Source organism: Penicillium expansum (assembly GCF_000769745.1).
Source record: "Penicillium expansum strain MD-8 chromosome Unknown contig302, whole genome shotgun sequence".
NCBI lineage: Eukaryota > Fungi > Ascomycota > Eurotiomycetes > Eurotiales > Aspergillaceae > Penicillium > Penicillium expansum.
In genome coordinates, this window is record NW_015971363.1 from 69,328 (window position 1) to 89,979 (window position 20,652).

General features: G+C 46.7%; 7 protein-coding genes across 7 annotated transcripts; 4 read left to right on the forward strand and 3 right to left on the reverse strand.

Moving 5' to 3' along the window:
* Window positions 1-477: 477 nt before the first annotated feature.
* On the reverse strand, window positions 478-2,235 carry sxa2 (putative pheromone processing carboxypeptidase (Sxa2); the record flags this gene model as incomplete). Its single annotated transcript, XM_016746232.1, has 4 exons — window positions 478-1,367; window positions 1,424-1,650; window positions 1,701-1,983; window positions 2,037-2,235. 4 exons carry the CDS (start codon window positions 2,233-2,235, stop codon window positions 478-480), a joined length of 1,599 nt encoding a protein of 532 aa, XP_016597252.1.
* Window positions 2,236-4,410: 2,175 nt separating this feature from the next.
* On the forward strand, window positions 4,411-8,359 carry PEX2_089630 (MCT family MFS transporter; the record flags this gene model as incomplete). Its single annotated transcript, XM_016746233.1, has 4 exons — window positions 4,411-5,720; window positions 5,787-5,865; window positions 6,938-7,295; window positions 7,353-8,359. 4 exons carry the CDS (start codon window positions 4,411-4,413, stop codon window positions 8,357-8,359), a joined length of 2,754 nt encoding a protein of 917 aa, XP_016597253.1.
* A 538-nt stretch (window positions 8,360-8,897) lies between these two features.
* PEX2_089640 (uncharacterized protein) lies at window positions 8,898-9,329 on the reverse strand (the record flags this gene model as incomplete). The annotated part of the gene is made up of 1 exon (XM_016746234.1): window positions 8,898-9,329. One exon carries the CDS (start codon window positions 9,327-9,329, stop codon window positions 8,898-8,900), a length of 432 nt encoding a protein of 143 aa, XP_016597254.1.
* A 1,972-nt stretch (window positions 9,330-11,301) lies between these two features.
* On the forward strand, window positions 11,302-12,229 carry PEX2_089650 (GNAT family N-acetyltransferase; the record flags this gene model as incomplete). The annotated part of the gene is made up of 3 exons (XM_016746235.1): window positions 11,302-11,418; window positions 11,569-12,138; window positions 12,191-12,229. 3 exons carry the CDS (start codon window positions 11,302-11,304, stop codon window positions 12,227-12,229), a joined length of 726 nt encoding a protein of 241 aa, XP_016597255.1.
* A 708-nt stretch (window positions 12,230-12,937) lies between these two features.
* zrfC (putative ZIP Zinc transporter) lies at window positions 12,938-14,218 on the reverse strand (the record flags this gene model as incomplete). Its single annotated transcript, XM_016746236.1, has 3 exons — window positions 12,938-13,723; window positions 13,778-14,018; window positions 14,076-14,218. The coding sequence occupies 3 exons, from the start codon at window positions 14,216-14,218 to the stop codon at window positions 12,938-12,940; spliced, it is 1,170 nt and encodes a 389-aa protein (XP_016597256.1).
* A 997-nt stretch (window positions 14,219-15,215) lies between these two features.
* On the forward strand, window positions 15,216-16,215 carry aspf2 (major allergen Asp F2; the record flags this gene model as incomplete). The annotated part of the gene is made up of 3 exons (XM_016746237.1): window positions 15,216-15,597; window positions 15,653-16,122; window positions 16,174-16,215. The coding sequence occupies 3 exons, from the start codon at window positions 15,216-15,218 to the stop codon at window positions 16,213-16,215; spliced, it is 894 nt and encodes a 297-aa protein (XP_016597257.1).
* Window positions 16,216-18,578: 2,363 nt separating this feature from the next.
* Window positions 18,579-19,088, forward strand: PEX2_089680 (uncharacterized protein; the record flags this gene model as incomplete). The annotated part of the gene is made up of 1 exon (XM_016746238.1): window positions 18,579-19,088. One exon carries the CDS (start codon window positions 18,579-18,581, stop codon window positions 19,086-19,088), a length of 510 nt encoding a protein of 169 aa, XP_016597258.1.
* Window positions 19,089-20,652: the final 1,564 nt, after the last annotated feature.

A 20,652-nucleotide genomic window follows, 5' to 3' on the forward strand; every position in this document is an offset into this window, starting at 1 on the left:
ACTTAATTCATTTTATTAGACCAGTCCATTACGTTATATCCCCGATTATACAAAGAAAAGTCTGTTGCACAAAGTCCTTCACATATATCCAAAAAGACCTGCTAAAAAGACCTGCTATACGGTTGTAGGACGCTGCAGGAGATTACAAATACTTTTGCACCAAGCTTGGGCACACTTAAAATAAACCAAAGTCCATTAATTGCGTTATATCGTGTGTAAGACTAACATATGAAGCAGATCATAGGCCCACCGATACTTAATTCTATACATAATGAAGCCCTAACCGGGGACGATATTAGGCGTTCATGGCAATCATTCGTATGGGCCCTCTCACTTTGTACAACAACCCAAACACCATCATTTCGTTCGGCAAATAGAAAGACATACATCAATCCCTCGTCGCCAAGATTCATTCACTCACCCGGTAAACCATCACCGGATGGGCATATGTGGGGAATCCTCTTTGCGAATAAGAAACTAGAGCTCCTCGGTGCGTCTGAGCAGCCATTCAAGGTGACGGAAGGCCACGCGAGGCTGGTACTGCGGTTGCATGTGACCAGACTGGAAACTCTGAGCCCACATCAGGCCACGCTCATAGTGCTGAACACCCATGACACCCTGAGGGCCATCGATACCAGTTTCACCATTCTCTGCAAAGACCTTGGCGTACATGAGATCCGGAATTTTGATATCGATGGGCTTGTTAGGCTTATTCTGGAAACCGAGATTGCCGTTCCAGGTCATATTTTGGATGGCCAGGAGCGTGCCGTTGGTGAGGATGACCATGTCCAGGTCACCGTTTGCAATGAGAACGCGGTTAGTAGCCTCGATAACCTGCGGCAAGACATGCTCGATCGGGTTCGCCGAGATGTCACCTTCTTGCTCCGGGCCGGAGCTACCATCGACGTACACGGGCTCGAGGGAACATCCACTCCAGGTGCCCTTGGGTGCGTGCAGTGCCTTCTTGACATCTGCGCGATCGAAGTAGACGCTGGCTCCAGGTGCTTTGTAGTCGAGAGAGGTGGGGAAGGCGAGAACGTCCCAGAGGAGTGGGCACATCTGGTTGATTTCGTAGATGTCGAAGCATGGGTTCATGTGCATGATTTCATTGTTGACGAGGGTAAACAGATCACACTCGTCGGGCAAGGTGCTGCCTAGCAAGGGCGGCTGAACTCCGGGTGGCGGGAAAGTGAGGTACTTGTCGATGAACTCCTCGTATCCGCAGGATTTGTGCTTCTTGTCGAGCTCCACCATGAACGATTCGTTGAAGCTGAACAGGTTTGCATTTGCGTGGACGAAGGGCACAACGGGCAACTCTTCCTGCACAGTGTCGAACTGGCCAATGCACGGGTCGTATGCCAGCGCACCTTGGTAAATAGTCAGAGTTTGCATCCCAGCTTTTTGAATATTCGTGGTATCTCACCATCTAGATCGAAATACTCCTTGTCTTTTTCGTCGAGCATCGCAGCTGAGATGTAGGGCACATAACGTCCAGCATAACTCTCACCAGTGACATAGATCTTGAAGTTCTTAATTCCAAAGATTGTCTGGAAGTTCTTGAAGAATTTGACAAAGTCCTGTGCTGTCTCCTCTTGCGAAATAGCAGTTGGTGTGCCGACGGAATAACCTGTTCCGATAGGCTGGTCGACCCTGCGAAATGTTAACAAGTTTTTGGGTTCGTGTGCATTATAAGTACTCACCACAGCACGTTGGTCAGGTTAACCCAAGCATAAGGGTTCTCCACCGGGGCAAAAGTACCGGGCTGCCAGATGAACCGACCGGTCTCTTGTAGGAAACTCTCCATCGAACTACATCCAGGGCCACCGTTGAGCCAGATGGTTACTTCATCTACAGGCGCGTTGATGGTAGGCTGGAAGATGAAAAAGAGCGATCTGGTTTTATTGTCCATATCAATTGGCACCAGACCAGAATACATCTCGCCGATATCAAATGGAACATCCGGCAGGGAGTCCACCAGGTACTCTATGGGTCTATTAGGATTTTTGCTGCTGACAATGATATAACACGACACTCACTCTTAGTATTCTTGCTCAAGAAGCGGTAATCCTTGTCCGATTTGTGAGATTTCTGGCTACGAGCCTCAACTACCCGCTTAGCCTTCTCCTGTGGTGCACGGGCTATCTCTGCAAAGCGTCCATGTTTAGAAGCGGTCGCAAGATCTGATCCCAGCGAAAGGGCTAGGAGAGCAGATGTCAGGACCGATTTGAGTAACATCCTGGATCGGTGTGGGTGGGCCAGGAGGGAGATGGGATGTGTCTACGTATTATTCCCGAGGAGGGGACGCAGCTATATACTACCCCCAGAAAGCCACCAGTAGCCCCTGATCGTGTACGGAGTACTCGGTAGGTCCGTTTAAATTAATAAATAGCCACCTGAACAAACCGGGTGATTCCAATCGAATGATTGGAAGAAATGCATAGCTGCAGGCCGGGGGATGCTTCTTCTGCGCCACCTGGGCGCAATCTTGGAATCCCTTGCTCGATAGTAGGTCTCCACTGATATCGATTTCTTCGGTCATCCCGGGGTCAACCCCAGAAAGGAAAGATCGTCTGTGAATCTTGCTGCTGCATGTGTTGTACTTCTTTGTCCCTGATCTACAGAGTAGTTGTGTTCTAATGGTTTTATCAGTGTTGGATAATTATAGGGGCAATATAATATCATAAATGATTGCTGCAAGAGTTCGGCCACTCTATGCACAGCTATCATTAGGGCCGGATGAGCGACGGATTCCGGTGAGATCGACGGTTATCTGTCACTTTGGGATAATAAAATCCGTGTGTAAAAAGCGGGGGCAACTCGCAATTCGCAATTGGTCTGGCATGCTTCTTATCCTGGCTAAACATCGTGTGAGGGCAATCGGCCTGCAACGGTTGTAACGGTTTGATAGGTGAGAAATCCTCTTAATAATTCAAATGTTGTATGGAGTACTCTGTACTCTGTATGTTATACGACTCCTCGGCCAAAATATCGTGTGTGTACATCACCTGACTGCCTTCTTCCTACCTGATTCGGCATGTCAGGGAACACTGCCAAATGATCACAGGAACAAGACGATCGTTGTACCTGAGCCGAGGTTCCCGCAGCTCTAAAGTATAGATGTTAAGCATGCCAAGCTTTCCAGAATGCTTCGCACTGGCTTGGAAATCTTAGGACTTGTTTTCTCTAACAGGCCCCCCTTTTTGCTGAGTATCAACCAATGTGATTTTAATGTATCGGTGATATGTTGATATATGTACTTGGGTCTTTCTAAACACAAAAAAGTGTCTTCGAATGTATTTTCATATGACGTAGTAACTTACGTTAAGAAACGCAAAATATGAAAAAAAATGGACTCGCGGGGAATCGAACCCCGGACCACTCCCATGCTAAGGGAGTATTATACCACTAAACCACAAGCCCAATTTGATGGAAGAGGCTGTCCTTTAATGTAACATAAGCCTATAAATAAGTTCTTGCTGGAAACTACTCGGCGTACAGGGTTCTACACCATCAAAGACTTTCAGGTTTTTGGAAATATTAGACATTCCATACGCTTTCCGAGTTGTAACATTAGAGGACTATATTGAATATATCTAAATTCAATAGCTGATGATACTTGATAAAAAAATTTTAAATCATTGTCGCAGTTATATATATCTGCCTGTCATCCGTGGGGTTTCTATCTAATTTATGTTTTTGAAATTGTCCGCACGTTAATTCAAACCTCTGTTTTTCTTGTTTTGTTTGAAGCGAAGTTATATATACTCAAATACAAGCTGATCCATGTATACATATGAGCTGTTGATGCTATGCCCAGAAGTAGGCACTCCGTATAGCGCTTCGTATTGTGCCGGGAGTCAAATAGTCTCACGGAGTTCGGGAGTTCGGAAGTTCGGAATTTGGCCACTATGCTGAACTGCTGTCATACCCGTAGCCGATAAATCTAGATAAATCAGGATGATTATTTGTCAAAGAGAAATTTTAGTGATGTATGTCAACAGTAATATGTTTCGCTGAAAACAACCAAGATTGTGTAGGTCTAAAATTCCCCATCTAGTCGGTATAGAGCAGTACGATGTACATAGTACACACTGCGTTGTACTCGGTAGTCTCCAAGGTGTTCGGGTTGACAATATGTTGTAGATCCACTTCCTTCCCTGCCCAATGATCACCCACCCCCGAAATTTTCACGCCTTTACTATGACACTTGAACCCAATGGGAATAATTCCGTGGAGAATTCTTAGGCCTAGGCACTTTTGCATATGACTATTTCGAAGGTTGATTGCTAATACGGAGAATATAACTCCCCTACTTCAAACTTCTCAGACCTCACACGATTCTGAACTTCATAGGAATTCCTTCATTCTTAATGCAAGTGGAGAATATAATAACTGCTCTTTCCACATAGAATGTCCACCAATGTCGGGTCTGCCAACAACAAGACCCTCGATCATGCATTTGATATTGTGAACACCAACCAGAGCATCACAACACCCTTTGACGAGAAGACTATCGCTCACATGGGCAATGGGAAATTTGACACGGAGGCTGCACCGGAGGAAGATCCCAGCCCGGAGGATGTATATCGGACAGCATCTACCGTGGCACCGTCTCAAAGATCAGCCAGAAGAGACCCTGTTAGTCGAGTGACCACAGACGCTGAAGGGAACACCTACCCGGAGGGGGGCCTCGAAGCATGGTTGGTAGTGCTGGGCAGCTTCCTCGGTCTCTTTGGCTCTCTGGGCCTGGTTAACACCATTGGCACTTTCCAAGCATATGTCCAAACCCACCAACTGAAGGAATACAGCTCAGGAACCAATGGTTGGATTTTTGGAATGTTTGCCTTTCTCACTTTCTTTTGTGGAGTGCAAATCGGTCCCATCTTTGATGCTCGAGGCCCACGCCTTCTCGTCTTTGCGGGTTCCGTAGTTGAAATGGCTATGATCATCCTTCTCGGCTTCTGCACCCAATACTGGCACTTCATGCTGGTAATCGGTGTACTGGGTGGAGTGGGAGCCTCGCTCATTTTCACACCGGCGATCTCGTCGATTGGACACTATTTCTACGAGAAACGTGGAGTCGCAACTGGAATTGCTGCCACTGGTGGCTCTGTCGGGGGCATTGTTTTCCCTCTCATTCTAGAAGACCTCTTCCCCAAGATCGGATGGGCCTGGGCCACTCGGGTTGTCGCGTTGATTTGCCTAATTGCGCTATCAATCGCAAATCTCTTGATCAGGTCTCGACTCCCGCAGAAGCCATTTTCCAAGGAGAACGTGCTTCCTGACTTCCGCATATTCCGAGACCCGCGATTCGTACTTACTACCGCCAGCGTCTTCTTTATTGAGTGGGGTCTTTTCGTGCCAATTAGCTACATCTCATCCTACGCCCTCGACCACGGTTTCTCCACCAAGTTCTCGTACCAGGTCATTGCCATCTTGAATGCCGGCTCATTCTTTGGGCGATGGCTACCCGGCTTCTTTGCTGATTTCCTTGGCCGCTTCAACACTTTGATCGCAACGGTAGCGCTCTGCGTGCTCTGTAACGCCTGCCTGTGGCTTCCTGCCGGTGATAGTTTGCCTCTGCTGATCGTTTACGCTGCTCTTTTTGGATTCTCAAGTGGCAGTAATATTAGCCTGACGCCAGTCTGCGTTGGCCAACTCTGCAAAACTGAGAACTATGGCCGGTATTACGCAACTGCCTATACCGTAGTGAGCTTCGGGTGAGTGCTTTTTCCCCTTTGTGATGTCACCTGCGTATCCATAACTGACATACTTTTTGCCACCAGCACTCTCACCGGAATCCCCATTGCAGGCGAGATCCTGGCACGCTGCAATGGATCCTACTGGGGCCTTATTACCTTTACTGTCTGTTGCTATGCGGCTGGTCTGGCATGTTGTACTTCCGTAAAGGTCATTCAAGTTGGCTGGCGTCACCCTCTCGCGATCTATTAAATTTATGGATTCGGTATCCGGGACTCCGACGCTGGTTGATCTGGTAATCTCGACACGATTTCACGATTTCAAAGATGGGCTCAGATAGAAAAGTTCCTTTTTCCTCCTTCGACTTGCATTTTGTTATCCAGCGTTCATGACCGAGTGATTTGTTATACATAGCTTCTACTAATGTCTATATTTATCAATATTTATCAATCTGTGATATTCTACAGTTTCATCACCCAATCGGATAACGTTTCCGACATCGGTTCGGCCCTTCAGCCGTACAAATAAATTTCCTAATCGAACTGATGGTTCGAAATAAAACGATTTGCCGCCATCGGGGCAATATAAAAAAGTATAGATTTTGGTAACTCAGGTTCAGGTTCCTAGTAGGGCTGAATAGGGCAGAACACGTCGCATAAGATATCCGACAGGCACCGGATCTATGTAACCATCCAGTCACAATGATACCTCTGTACCTTATCCAGCCATGGATTTCATCACTGGGAATGATTTCCAATAGGTGCAGACTCAGCTCTTACCATGGAAACTATAAAGACGTAGAAAGTTTATCCAAAGAACAAACATCGACATCACCCCTGGCCAATCCTGTCGCCGTGATGACATCGAATGTTCATCCATCCATCACCATTGAGTTTTCCAACCTTCTCACTACATATACGACGTTATGCTCGCATCCCCTACCTAACCTCATTTTCAACCCGAGACTTTGCTTTCCATTCACGTTTCTTCAACTCATCTGGTGAGCATTTACTTTGTTGCTAATCTTGCTCTTTCTATCCAAGGAGGCCTGAACGTAGAATTATCTTCTATTATCAATTCAACCGACAACACCTGGAACCACTGGCGAACTTGCATTGGCCTCAGTTCTCCCTAAAGCGGCCACATTTGCTTTGTCGCCCTGCATATACGTGCGTTGGTCCGAATCATGTTTCTAACAAGATGCTTGATTCTGCTGGCCTGCTGGACTCTCGTGCAGAGTGTCGTGGCTGTCCCGGATGTGGCGCTAGAACAGCCCGCTCTTGAGGATCGTCGTCGAGAAGAGCGTGACTTTGGCTTGCAGGAGCGCCACAATCATCCTGGACTTGAGAGCTCGCTGCTTTCTGTCTTGACCGAGGAGTTAGCTACGACACATGGTCCGAAGGCTGAGACCACTACAGTCCCCGGCGGAGGTGGCGGTACTACAGCTCCTGGTGGAGATGGTGGTACTACAGTCCCTGGAGGAGGTGGCGGTACTACAGTCCCTGGCGGCGGAGGCGGAACTACAGTCCCTGGAGGAGGTGGTGGCACTACAGTCCCTAGCGGTGGAGGTGGTACTACAGTCCCTGGTGGTGGAGGTGAGTAAACTACTACTTTATTTTCTGAAGATACCTTTTCTTACTCTGGTACTTAAGGCGGCACTTCGCCCGGTGGCGGAGGTACAACTGCTACCCCAACTGGCGGCGTTCCTACTGGTGCCACTGGAACTTCCCCGACTGGCGGTGCTACCACAACAACCGGACCTGCTCCTCCAGTCACTGAAACTACTCCCACTACCAGTGCGCACCCAACCACCACTCTTACTTCTCCCACTGGCGGCGGTGGTGTGACTACTTGCCCATCCCCCAGCGTTATTACTGAAACTGTCGGACCGACGGCTTGTCCTACTACTACCACCGTTGGACCAACGGCTTGTCCCACTCCTTCCACATCTCAGGAGACGACGGTGATCCCGGTGACGGTCACTTGTCCTGTTGCTATAGTGAGCACCGCCACCGTCACTGTTACATCTGGTCCAAGCTTGGGCTCTGTAACAACAGGTTGTCCTTGCCCCACTGGAACTCCTGGAGAAGGTACTGGCGGAGTGTCTCCAACCGGCTCCCCAACTGGTACCCCGACAGCTCCAACGACCACTACTGGCGTAGTCTCCCCAACTGGAACCCCAACTGGCACTCCAACTGGCACTCCAACTGGTAGCCCAACTGGCTCCCCAACCGGCTCCCCAACTGGCAGCCCGACAGGACCATCCACCAGAACCACCACCAACACCCTGACTCAGACCCAGACCCAGACCCGAACATCAACGCCTCTCATACCAACCACCACTAGAGGACATACAGTCACCACAGGCTTGCCCACCACACCAGCTACCCTCGTGACTTTGCCTACAACATCTGTATTTGTGTCCCCTGGAACGCCAGGGGGTCCGCGTGTGACTCCACGAGCAGTAATCAACCCGGATGTTGTTCGTCGACAGATATTAAACAACACGACAGCAACGGCCCACTTCACTAACACGACTGTTGTTTCGAATACAACGACTAGTGCGGTGAACCTCACCCGCATTGCGACTGAGACTGCCACCGAGCCTGCACCCGCTTTCCTGCCTCGCTTTCATCGTGGACGGAATCGTGTTGCTTAGATTGCTTGGTTGAATTGGGGAGAGTTGACTAGGATATTGGTTGGTTGTCTATTGGTCAATTTTAGATCGGCTTGGTTATTGCCAATTTTTGTTAGTTTTTCTGACGGGTTAAAAATAGTTTAATGTATTTGGTGGTAATATGATGTTGCTGGTGTTTAATGGATTTGTTTCTAAGTGTAACCACTAGAACCTCTGCTAGAATAGAACACTGATACACGTAAGACATGAAGTTTACGATACGTTGCTTGTGGCAAATTACGATCCACTCCCTCGAATCCATTTAGTTGGCAGAGCGATCATCAGAAAATACATGTGACCAGCGCTTATATTGAACGGCGTATAGAAGGGACCTTGGAAGAAACCACTTGTGTTATGTGACCAACAAGGAGAGTATGCTATCATTGGGTTGTCTTCTCTAAAGCCAAAACATAGATTGGAACATAGAAGTAACAGCAAGTGCACTAGAACCGAAATCCCCCAAACCCCTTTCAGGCGTACAGCTCATGCTTGATTTCCGCCTCCTAGAAAGCCACGCCTATCAATGACGGTGACGACGTCTATTTTTGTTTTGCCGCTCAAACTCCTCCTCGTCAGAAATCTCTTCGACTTCCGGGTCCCATTGAGTAGGTTGTTGCAAAACGGTGGGGATGCAGCTGATGAGATCATCAGCAACGTCTTCATCGCTCTCCCGGTCGTTATGCTTTCTGAGAATCCTGATAGAGATTGGCACAACGAGCTCAAGGTTACGACACAACCTCTCAAACTGGGGATCACGTTCCACAACTGCGCTTGAGATCGCAATACCAATTTCGCCAAGAATCTCCTCCTGTAAAGTGGAAATGACATCGTTACGACGATGTGGTCCATGGCGAAGGTAGTAGATTGAATCATGCACACATGACAGAACGAAAATACGCCGCTCGTTGTAGGGATCATCGGCTAGCACACGCTCAAGATCATGACGAGGCATCGTAGGCGAATATCAGACTGGTCACGGAGAATCTGGTTGAAGTGTGACTTGGAAGCGAAATCTGTTGACGATTCCCGGACAAACAAGTTACAAGCAGATAACCGAATTGTTCGATGATGCAGAAACCGATGTGTTTTCCGTGAATGTCTGCGGGTTATGTTTGCATAAGAACTTGAGAAGGTGGTGGGGATTGGAATTATTTATGCCGTTGTATGGAGTAGATTTGGCGCTGATTCGATTTCCTGGCTGATTTATTTGACAAAGGGAAGAAAAAGAATATCGAACCTTTGACTACATTTCGGAAGACTCCTAGTTATGTTTCGTCAAGAAAGAAACCCTTCGCCTCTGGGCGACTCACAAAGACACTATTTATATCCTATTAAAAGAGGGAATGTGGTGAATGGCAGGGGATAATAATTATAGGTTTTCGATTCCAGAGAGAGAGCGATAGAATTTTTCACAGTTGCATAGGAGTCAGAATACTGAGAGACTGGGCACAGTTCCCAAAACAGTTGCAACGCCAAATCCAACCTCGGTGTAGGCCTCTTGTCGGAAATACGAGATCTTAGAACTTTCATAATATTTTGAATTCGTGCGTCAAATTGATGGACTCGATAAACAAAGAGAAAGCACAAAGCATAAGGAATGGGAATAGTTAAACCAGGCAAGAAAAAACGCAGGTGATCATGTGTCAAACAAAGGATGAACTGCTAGGCAGGTGTAAAAACCAATATGTGTAAATATTTTGCTTTATTTTTGCTATTGCATCTTTCCAAAGGATTGATAGATGTTAATTGCCGTCAAGTCTATCAATAGGAATCTTGCCTCTGGTTTAAAATGTCCTAGATCACTTCCACAATGTGTTCCACTCAGGACTCATGATTCTTTTTTCTAGTTATGCAAGATCAAATTCTTGTATACACTGCATAATACAGGAATAAATTTAGACATGTATTTCTCATTTGCTCCAATTTTCATGGTTTTACTCACCTAGTTCACGATTTCCAAGATTCGGGTGGAATCATTTTCCGTTGCTTAGCTGTACTGTGTACTTGCCTTGGAAATGGTTCCTGAACTATAATGGAGTCATCAAATAAACTACAATAAACTACACACTACGAGACTTTAAATGAAGATCCAAACAAGGTCAACTCCATCTGTACTCCGTACTTGACTTTAATTATGACTATCTCTTATCAGTTCTCCAGGCTGAACTGATAAGCCTGACACGCCCCACAGTTACTTGAGCCAATGACGCAACGACCTGCCTGATTAAGACTAGCTGAAGATTAGCTTCTCCACATGATCCAGTATGTACGAGCCTGTCCCCCCGCGTTGATGAGATCGACAATTCGAGCACATCAACGGTATTTATACTATGTGCATGCTAGAACTGTATATATAGTCATGTGGTCTGTATTAGACTCGTCTAGTCGCGGTTACTGCCGGGGCCACGACTAGGCGTTGGTCTGAATGGAGGGACGCTGTGCAACACCTCCACAGCGCATATGTACTTGTTCCGGGTGGAGCTTCCTAGAAGGGCTAGCGACATGCAACCCTGGAACATTGGAATGTACGCCGAGAATAAGATAAGCGGGACAATCAATTGTAATCAAGTGGCCCCGGGGATCATCATAGAGCTCAGCTATATGAACCCCTTCCTCATCCCTGGAGAGTGACTTTCTACCCATTATTTCCTCGATTGCTGACACCCCTACAATAAACAAAGATCTCGCTTCCCTCACCTTTTCCTGCATCTACTCGTGGACCATCACCACTTCAATTCTACTTAGATGGCGGTTGTCTTTATCTCTCACTGTCCCCAACGGCTTCATTGGCATTCTTATACTATATCTCTGTGTCAAGCTATTCGCAGAGCCAGTAGAAAAAGTACCCGGACGTCTAAACCCGTTCGCTAAAACAATTGTCGCTGTCCAAAAAAAAACGTAGTGACAAGCCAAGAACAAGAACAATGTCAATCGAAATCGTCCCGCTGGCTCAAACCGACATACCTGAGGCTGTAGACTGTGTGCAGAAAGCGTTCGCCGACGATCCCTATTTTCGCTGGGCGTTTGATGATCCATCAAAGGTATGAAATATCTTTTTCCGCCAGAAATGCCTCCGAAGATTTCGCTGTGGCTTTGAGAAAGACATACCAAAAAAGAAAAAAAAAGAAGGGGAAAAAACAGTGAAACAAAACGAAGTGGATATCGAATCAAGTAATAACAGGGTCTAACAGTTTAACATCCAACGAAACGCAGCTTCCCTCGCTGCTCATCTCCGATATGGTATCAACTGCGGTTGCCCCATTTCTGTCGCCAAGATAACTCGCGCCGCAAATGAAAGCAAGAGCGATGGCGAGATCCGCCTACCAGCCGGTACTGTGGTTGGTGTTGCTTGGTGGTACTCGCCACAAGCGCCTTCCATGACACAACCCTGGTCAGTTTGGGCACAGAACTGGCTTCTTTCCTTCCGCCAGCTCATCAACAATATCCGATTCCTTGGTCGTGGTGGTCTGAATGTGCACCGGTATTGGATTTGGAAGCAGGTGCAGCAAACTGCGCATGATGCCATCTGGCAGGACCCCCGTGGCTACTATTTCTGCAATGTCGTCTGTGTTGATTCAGAGGCGCGTGGCATGGGAGTGGGAAAGAAGCTCATGGAGAATGTCATGGAGAAGGCCGATCAGGAGAATATGCCATGCTACCTTGAGAGCTCCAAGGGGTATCCAAACGTGGGTATTTATGAGAAGATGGGCTTTGAATTGGTCAAGGAGATTGAATGCGTGGATGGAGGGGACGTTTGCAAGGTATGCCCTCTTGTCTGGAATGATCCCTATTAAATGACTGATGCACGCCCAGTTATATTGCATGATTCGCAACCCCAAGTCCAAAGAATAAGGCTGTGATTAATTTTCCAGGGCCGATACCGTTCATTAACGCAGATACACAGGGAGATTGAGTAACATACATGACTTGATTAGCAGAATTTGAATCTCAAGCATTTCGATAACTGTCATCTTTGACTTAGAAGTGTGCGCGAGATGGTGGAAATAATCGAATATAGCTTTTATGAGCTCAGCTTTTTAAGAGTCAATTTCTTTTCCAATCGACATTTCTCTCTCCTAATTCTCGGACAGAGTGTGCGTTCTGTTTGTTTTGACCCTCGCACAATTCGATTGGTTATTTTAAGTTCATTTATTTACTAATTTCCATAAATTGGACCGTTCTGAGTATACGACACTACGGACGGAAGTGCAGCTTCCGCCCACATGCATGCCCCTGCTCGGGATGGCCCCTGGTACACCCGAGGATCGTGGCTGGAAAGCAGTCGGAGATCATATCATAAGCCTTCGTGCATTAGGTAGCTTCAAGCTTTCTCGGGTCATGCCCATTATCAGAGAACGAGAGGACTAAGGTGTTGCTTAATGCTTCGAGAAACGCATGCGAAGCGATAGCCCGGAATTCAGATTGAATACGAAGTATGAGGAGTGAAAGGCCTAGGTGAGCCGCTTATTATGCCTGGGGTCTCAGTTCTCAGAAACAAGTTACTATTTATTTATAAAAGAAGACCTCGGAAGGAGACGAGTAGCCATGGCGCCCTTATAATCAGGCCCATTTTCCTAGCAATCCCATCAAAACTAGCCCGCTGACTAAGGAAATACCACCGGTCAAAACTTTTCTCAATTTCGCATCCAACATTTCACCTCCCTCAATGACCCAGTCACGCGCCCACATATCGACGACACCAACCCACACCAGGATACCAGCAGACAGAGCGTCTAATGTTCCTAGTGCAATCAAAGTGCCCCTCGAGTTACCATTGAAGGTGTGAAGAACACCAAGCCCAATAGCCATACCAATGGGTGTGATCAAGGCAAATGCTGCCGCCATAGACGCTTTGGAAGGGAATACAGCTCCCGGTAGCACTGCAATACGAGCACCGAGTGCCAAACCTTCGAAGAATTGATGGAACACAATCACCACCAGAAGAGTCTTGTAGAATGAGTCGCCAGCAACAACCAGAGTGAGGCCGATCAAGATACTGTGGAAAAGTATACCCGCCTCCATGACCATGACCGAAAACTTGCTGTTGGGTCCGGTAAGATCGAATGAGCCGTGGCTATGCCCAAGGCAAGCCACCGTGGGCTGTTGCTGTTGGTCCGAAGAGTGGTCATGCTGTCCCTTCTGTTGTGTTTGCTGAGATTCGGACTCGGACGGTATGGCTTCTGCGGGGCTATTTTTGCTGTTGCGAGCAACGATAATCCTGTGGCCAATGAATTCCAGCAAGAAAGCAATGAAGATACCCGCCACGACTACGGCGGAGGTAGTCGCTTCGTACTCAAGTTCTCCCAAACACTCGTTGGTAAACATAAGGTTTGCATGTGTATAAAGCTAAGGAAAAAACAGTGAGCAAGTGGTACATCTGTCAAGGCCTAGATTACTTACATGAATGAAACCTGTGGCGATGATGATGCCAGTTCCGAATTGTTTGATGACGGTCGCGACCACCCCATTGATAGAGGCAAATGGAAGTTTCATCAGGAGAATAGGGGCAAAGACACCAATTGAACTGGTGACAAGGACAACAAATAATGTGCCAATTCTTAGGGGGATGTCGTAGTCTCTTGCTTGAATACCACACGACGGAGTACTCTGTTCCTCTGATGCACCTGCACTCACACAGTGTCTGAAATGGCTAAAGTCAATAACGCACAAATTTGGAAAGAAAAGGTTATAAGCTTACTCGACGCCAGCATGGAAGTGGCAATTTTGCGTGGCTTCGCTTGAGGATTCCTCGTGGGCATCTTCACTTTGACTGTCTTCGGTCCCGCTCTCGGTTTCTGTTTCTTCTTCTTGAATCAGAACATCGTTTCCATCTCCATCCATGCAATATCTTCGAGTTTTGTAGGTTAGCATACTGTGACAAAGATGAATACCTGTAGACTTACGACTCGCTTCCGTGAGAGTGACACCCAGTGTATTGTGCTGGTACTCCGGTTGTAGGGGTAGATGTGGCCGAAACTAAAACTTCGTGGCCTTCTCCATCGATACAGTAAATGCTGGAGCCATGAGTATGACAACCAGTTACAGATGATGTTTGTGCTGATGTTGTTGCCGTGGCTGCATGTACCCTGGCAATGCCCAGTGATATCAGGAAAGGTGTGAAAATGAGCATGATGAAGCTAGTGCTCTACCCTTTCGCAAATGAGAATGACGGGATTGGATATGGAATTAGGGTTGATGCAAGAAATATGCCACGAGTGAGGATTTTTTCAATCACTGGATACTGGGAGCAATCCTCTCTAAAAGGTCGCTTGGTATATGGACCAAGAGCCATACATAGGTGTCTCACCCCCAAGGTTCTCGATGCCAAGTAGAAGACCTTTCCACCTTTTCCGCCAAGAGCAGGCCTGAACTTCCAATTCGGATGTTTTCCGGAGAATATCGCCTACACAATTCTTGTGCTCTCAAGGTACTCCCGCCCAAGCATCTTGGCGACCCTCCGCCGAGCCTTTGTCTTGGCATCAATATGAGATTTTCTACGCTGATTGCTGGAGAGAAAATTTTTCTAGCGAGAGAACTGATGGAAGAAGCTCTCAAGGTCCCCTCTTGGTAGGTTGCATGATCCGTGTACCGAGAAAGATGGAGAAAACATCCCGCTTTCTCTCCTGGGTGTTTGCGTGGATTGGATTATCCGTAGACACGGAGAAGATGAGCACAACAAAAGCCACACTTGGCAAACAGTTGAGAAAAACTAAAATCATCGTGTATAGAAGCTTTGGGAACCTTGTAAAAATTGATATAAAAGCTGCTCCTACCGTCACTGGAAATCTGCTTCTATAGTTTTCACGCAATCAAGCAATTTGCCTCGATTATAACAAAAATGCTTTTGCTCAACCTCATTCTCTCTGCAGCAATTGCTGCTGCTCTCCCCACCCCCGAGAGCTCCGAAGGAAATAAATCCCAGCCCTTCTCTCAGGCCCAACCCTGGAACACCGGTGGTGTGAATCAATTTCCTATCCATTCAAGCTGCAATGCAACCCAGCGTCGCCAGATTGAGCAAGGTCTCAACGATACTATTACTCTCGCTTCTCATGCTCGGGACCATATCTTGAGATGGAGAAACGAGAGTGAGATCTACAGGAAGTATTTCGGTGATCGCCCATCCATGGAAGCCATCGGGGCATTTGATATCGTCGTCAACGGGGACAAGAACGACATTTTGTTTCGATGTGACAACCCGGATGGAAATTGTGATAATGAAGGTAATTAAAACTGCTCTATGTGAGAGATGATATACTAAATATCTCAACCAAATAGGCTGGGCCGGACACTGGCGAGGCGAAAATGGTACGGATGAGACAGTCATCTGCGACTTGAGCTACGAAACTCGTCGTTCTCTCTCAACCATGTGTGGTCTTGGATATACAGTCTCGGAATCTGAGACCAACACCTTCTGGGCCGCTGATCTTCTACACCGCCTATATCATGTTCCTGCCTTTGGACAAAACTATATAGACCATTTTGCAGACGGATACGAAGAGGTCATTGACCAGGCGATAGAAAATGCGACGCTGTCAACGCATGACTCGGAGACTCTTCAGTACTTTGCACTAGAGGTATATGCTTACGACATTGCTGTGCCGGGAACTGGTTGTCCAGGTGTCCAACATAAGCATGATCATGATGAATCCCATGCTGATCAAACGACCTCTGAGGCTGCGACTAGTCAGCCAACTCCTACTGCAACAAGTACCGATGCTCCTTCGACAACCTCTGAAGTACCTGCGGTATGTCACTCGATGAGTTGCATTGTTATGTTTGGAAACTGATTTGAATAGAATTGCCATACACATGACGGAGGCGTGCTCCACTGCACTTAAGGTTTCATCCTACCAGAAAGACGAAAAGCACACTCGGGCAATCGAGACAAAGATAAAACATTGGCGAGATGATAACCCTGGGGTAATTTTTAGCAGGAGAGAGAGGGAAGGGGGCCCTATTGGCCCAAGGCACCAGCCTCAACAGATTTAGAGCATACTATAATCTATATTATTACTGAACCTATTTGCTGTCATATGTTGAATAAGGGGACATTTAAATTCTAACAATTGTATTTTCGGGTGCTCGTGGTCTTTTTTTTTTTTGCCTTAACCACAACGGATCTAGGGTTAACGATTTTTTGCTGTCTTCTAGAAACCTTCGCACTTGCCTCTTCTGTCATAGCGGCTATCGTTTATTGAAGATATATTTGTCTTATATTACCCCATTCTTGCAAGATAAACATCGCATCTCGTGGCAGCTCCGTATGCATATTCCTTCCTGTGCATATTGGGCATACATTTTGATATTATTCACTGTGGACTGGAAGAAAGGGTTGTGGTGTGTTGATCTAGTCTTTGTTCCCTTTTAAGGCGATTTTAAGAACAACTGCGGTCGGTTAATTACCGTGGCGCGATAATTTAAGGTGAGGACGGCCTATTTCTGGAGACTTGTTACGCTAAAACTCAATATTGTAGTCCATCTTTCATGGTAGTACTGGCTTAGTAGTTAGTTAGCAGCAAGCTAGGCTGCATCCTGAGGTCACTATGGGAACTAGCTGGCTTGATCATGGGGTATTCTTTGCTGGTGTTACTCCAAACATTCGCCTGATGCGTGAAACCTCATATTCAAATGTTATAGGCAGAGTCAAGTCCAATAAGAAGCTTGATTGGCCGAAGTACAAAATGTCTCTATCTGGCTACCTTTCTGTTAGCTATTGACATGATCCAGGTGGGTGGCAGTAGATTATATATTCTTGGGTATTTGAGTGCTATTCGAAGATACATCGAGGTTCTTAGGCGGGTAGATGTCAATACCACAAGTGAACTGATGAATGAATATATTTTTATGGGATCAATACATCTTTCCAATCTGCTATGAGTTTGAAACGCATTCAAGCCATTCAAGTTGGACATACGTTTGTTTTGTTTGTACTTTGTTCTATATTTGTCGCAAGAACCATGTCAAGATATACGGAGTACATCATTATCGATTATATATATTTGCTACAGCTTAACATGCCTCTCATATAAAAGCGCCCAGACAAAGAAATTAAATATCACTTCTACAGTTCATTAAAAAAAAGACATATATTGTTAGGTAGTCGAATCAGTTGTAGCCGATCTTTCTAGCTTTCAGGTAAGCTTTAGTTGCGTCCCCGGGTGGAAGGCGGATATACATCGACTCAACAATATCAACATTAAGTTTTCCTAGAATTGATTTTCGAATCGATAATATACGGCTGTGGTTATGCCACCTAATTTACTGGAGCAAGCCCTGCCGGTGTGAATTGTAAAATGTCGTGTAGTTTGTAACCATGCACATTCAAGATGTGACCTACATACGACATACGGTCTGCGACTATGTTGAGATAGAATGATCGAGGTACCCCCCGATTTTGAATACACCCCTGTCGCCCCGTAATCCGTCCCACCGACATGTACTCTGTACCACAAAACATATTGTCTTCATATGCTAGGGTAAAATCTACATACTGAAGTGGGAGACAGGGTTACAAACAGGGCCTATGAAGAAAGGACGTGGAACAGGGGAGTGCATGATCGACCGATAAGAATGCTGTGCAAGCAAAGATTTACCAATAGTAGGGTTGATTTTGCTGCAGGAGAAGATCATTTACACTATAAAGGGAGTGGGAATGCTCAGAGGGGTATGAGAAACCAATCTAGGGGTGAAAAACAGCCTTTAGGCCAATGGAGGCCTTGCATCCCTGGAGGAATAATTCATTTCACTACAGGGTGTTCCCGAATGTACCTAGGACCCCTTAAGGAAAATCCAGACTCTGTTGTTACGGTGAAGTTGCCCCAAAACCGTCTGAGTGCGCTCCAAGAGGAAACCACCACCCATTCCAATTTATATCAAATTATCCTTTTGGCGGGCACAGATTCGTCCCGCTACAATTTTAAATTACTATATTCCTTATTGTGATCAGTCCGAGTGATGAAACTGCCGCGGTCCGCCTGGACTTGGAGCGCATTCCAGGTTGATACGGGATTGTTTATGTACGGCGGTGTCTCGACTGTCGCCATTCCCGTTGAGGCAATCATAACACCAGCACCCAAGGTCAAAGAACCACGCCCAGTACAACGATCCAAGTCAAAGAGAAAAAGCCTGAAGAGGTCACTCTCCAAGATCTTTTGATTTGGGAATTTGCTGTCCACCCTTCCAGCCACATCGACACATCGCTATGAGTTTACACGGACTTGGGGTAATTGGGGCCCAGGTGGCTGCATCGATCAAAACTACGGACGAGAAAATCCCAACAACGCCTAAGATCGCGCCCCCACGATGCTCCATTACATCTTCGCCTGGGGATCACAGCCAGGAATTTGACCCATCGATCGGTGCAAAGCCATGCTCGCCTTTCTATCCGCATTCAAGTCCAACTATCTCATACGAACAACTCACCTTCGAAACAAAGAATGCCAATCGGAGAAGCCAATTGAGAGACCTGGAAAGCTTGGGCCCATACGCTAGCTGCCGAACCGACAGTCCTCGAAGGTCGAAGTTGTGGGAGGAAGAGAACAAACCTTTGACATGGTTGCAGACTTTGAGTAACAAACAACGGATGGCATTAAAGGCAGTTGTGGCAGTTGTGACAGTGGGGACGATGATTGCGATTGCATTGGGCATCACTGCGGCGGTGGGAGGAGCAGGTTGGAAAGCCAGTGCCGAAAAAACGGCAGCTGGGGGATAAGTGAGTTCTTCGAGTCTCTTTTTTGCCCACTGGCTTGGATTCATTGCTAATAGGACATCCAAGGTTCCGGTTACTATTTTACCACTTTTGATTCAGAGCAACAAACAAGCCGATCATTCGTTGTGTTTCACATCATGAACTCCTCTTACCTAAACTAGTTCACCCTTTTTGTTTCTTCTTTCTCTTTGGATGTTATGGAGAGCTGGAGTCTGGGAGGAGCAATCGTTATTCTTAATTGGAAGTTATCTCACTCATCCACAGTAGTGTCAAAGTCCTGTTTGATCAGGATCTCGCGGGTATTGGATTAGACCAGTCATGGAGCTAGTTGGAAGTGTTGTATCATATCCTATAAGTTATTGCTTTTTCCCCCCTGTTCATCTGAATACGACAGTACGGAGTACATGAGGTGTGATATAGAGCCTTAGAGCGCAGGCTATAACGTAAACCGGCTCGGACCGACCACGGCGCCGAGAGGGAAATTGTAAATCCGACCCGAGACCCCACTAGCGCTATAAAAGACCGCAAACTTTTCGGCCCCTTCCTCCTTTTTCTTTTCTTTTTCATCGAAAAAAAGCAACTGAGCCTGCCACGACCATTGTCCTGTCTTATGACAATCCCACGACGATGTGTTGCCTTCGGTCCTACGGACTTCGGTCTTACGGGACTGATCGGCTCAGGAGATAGATGATCCTCGATAGGAAGTTCGTTTCCCCTCTGGGTCCTCTTCAGTGAGGGCGGTGGGATTTGAATGTCGAAGACGGGACACATTCCTTCGCTTCAACTCTGTTGGAGTTGAAAGCGAGAGTAGCGACCAACGCATCGATGCATGTGAGGGCCTCGAGTAGATTTTAAATAGTAAGAACGGATCGAGTGTAAAAACTGCACAAATGCTACAAGGCTTAGCGTCACTGCGCAAGGTTCTTTTTGTAACATTGACGACTGAGCCAGGCTCATGTGTGCATAACTTGCCATTCGGATTTAAGTCATTGACTGACATAACTGGGAATCCATGTTGTCCGGTCGCACGGTGGTTTAGCCTTAGCCCAACCCGAATGAAGAAGGACTGTACCAAGATCGTCCATACTTCAGTCTGTTTAGGAGGAGGGAGGAGTCTCACATGACTATGGCATCACTTCTGAATGGCGTATGCAAATTTGTCAAAACAAAATGTCCCGGATCAGACAAGGGGGTTGCTTGATCTCTGAATGCCGTGGTTCCCTGCCCAGGTGGTGATCTATCCCTCTAATCCCGTGGAATGCAACATCACCACCTTTCTAGGGATTGTATGGCAGCTGTTTACGATCTGACCAGGATCGAGGGGCGTTTTTTTCTCAGCTGTTGGTGTTGTTTTTCATTCTTGGCGACATTCTAATGGTATTACCTACGGCTTGGCCTCATGTCAAGGTGGTAGTCCCTGTTGATGCAACGGCATTCCGGCCTGCTTGTTGAGCTGGCGATCATGAATGCAAAGAAACTACTAAAGGTCTGAAAATCTCCTCAAGCTAGGTGAATATTCATTGTTCTAAGGCAGAAGATTCTATCAATTGAGCCATTCTTTAATCCT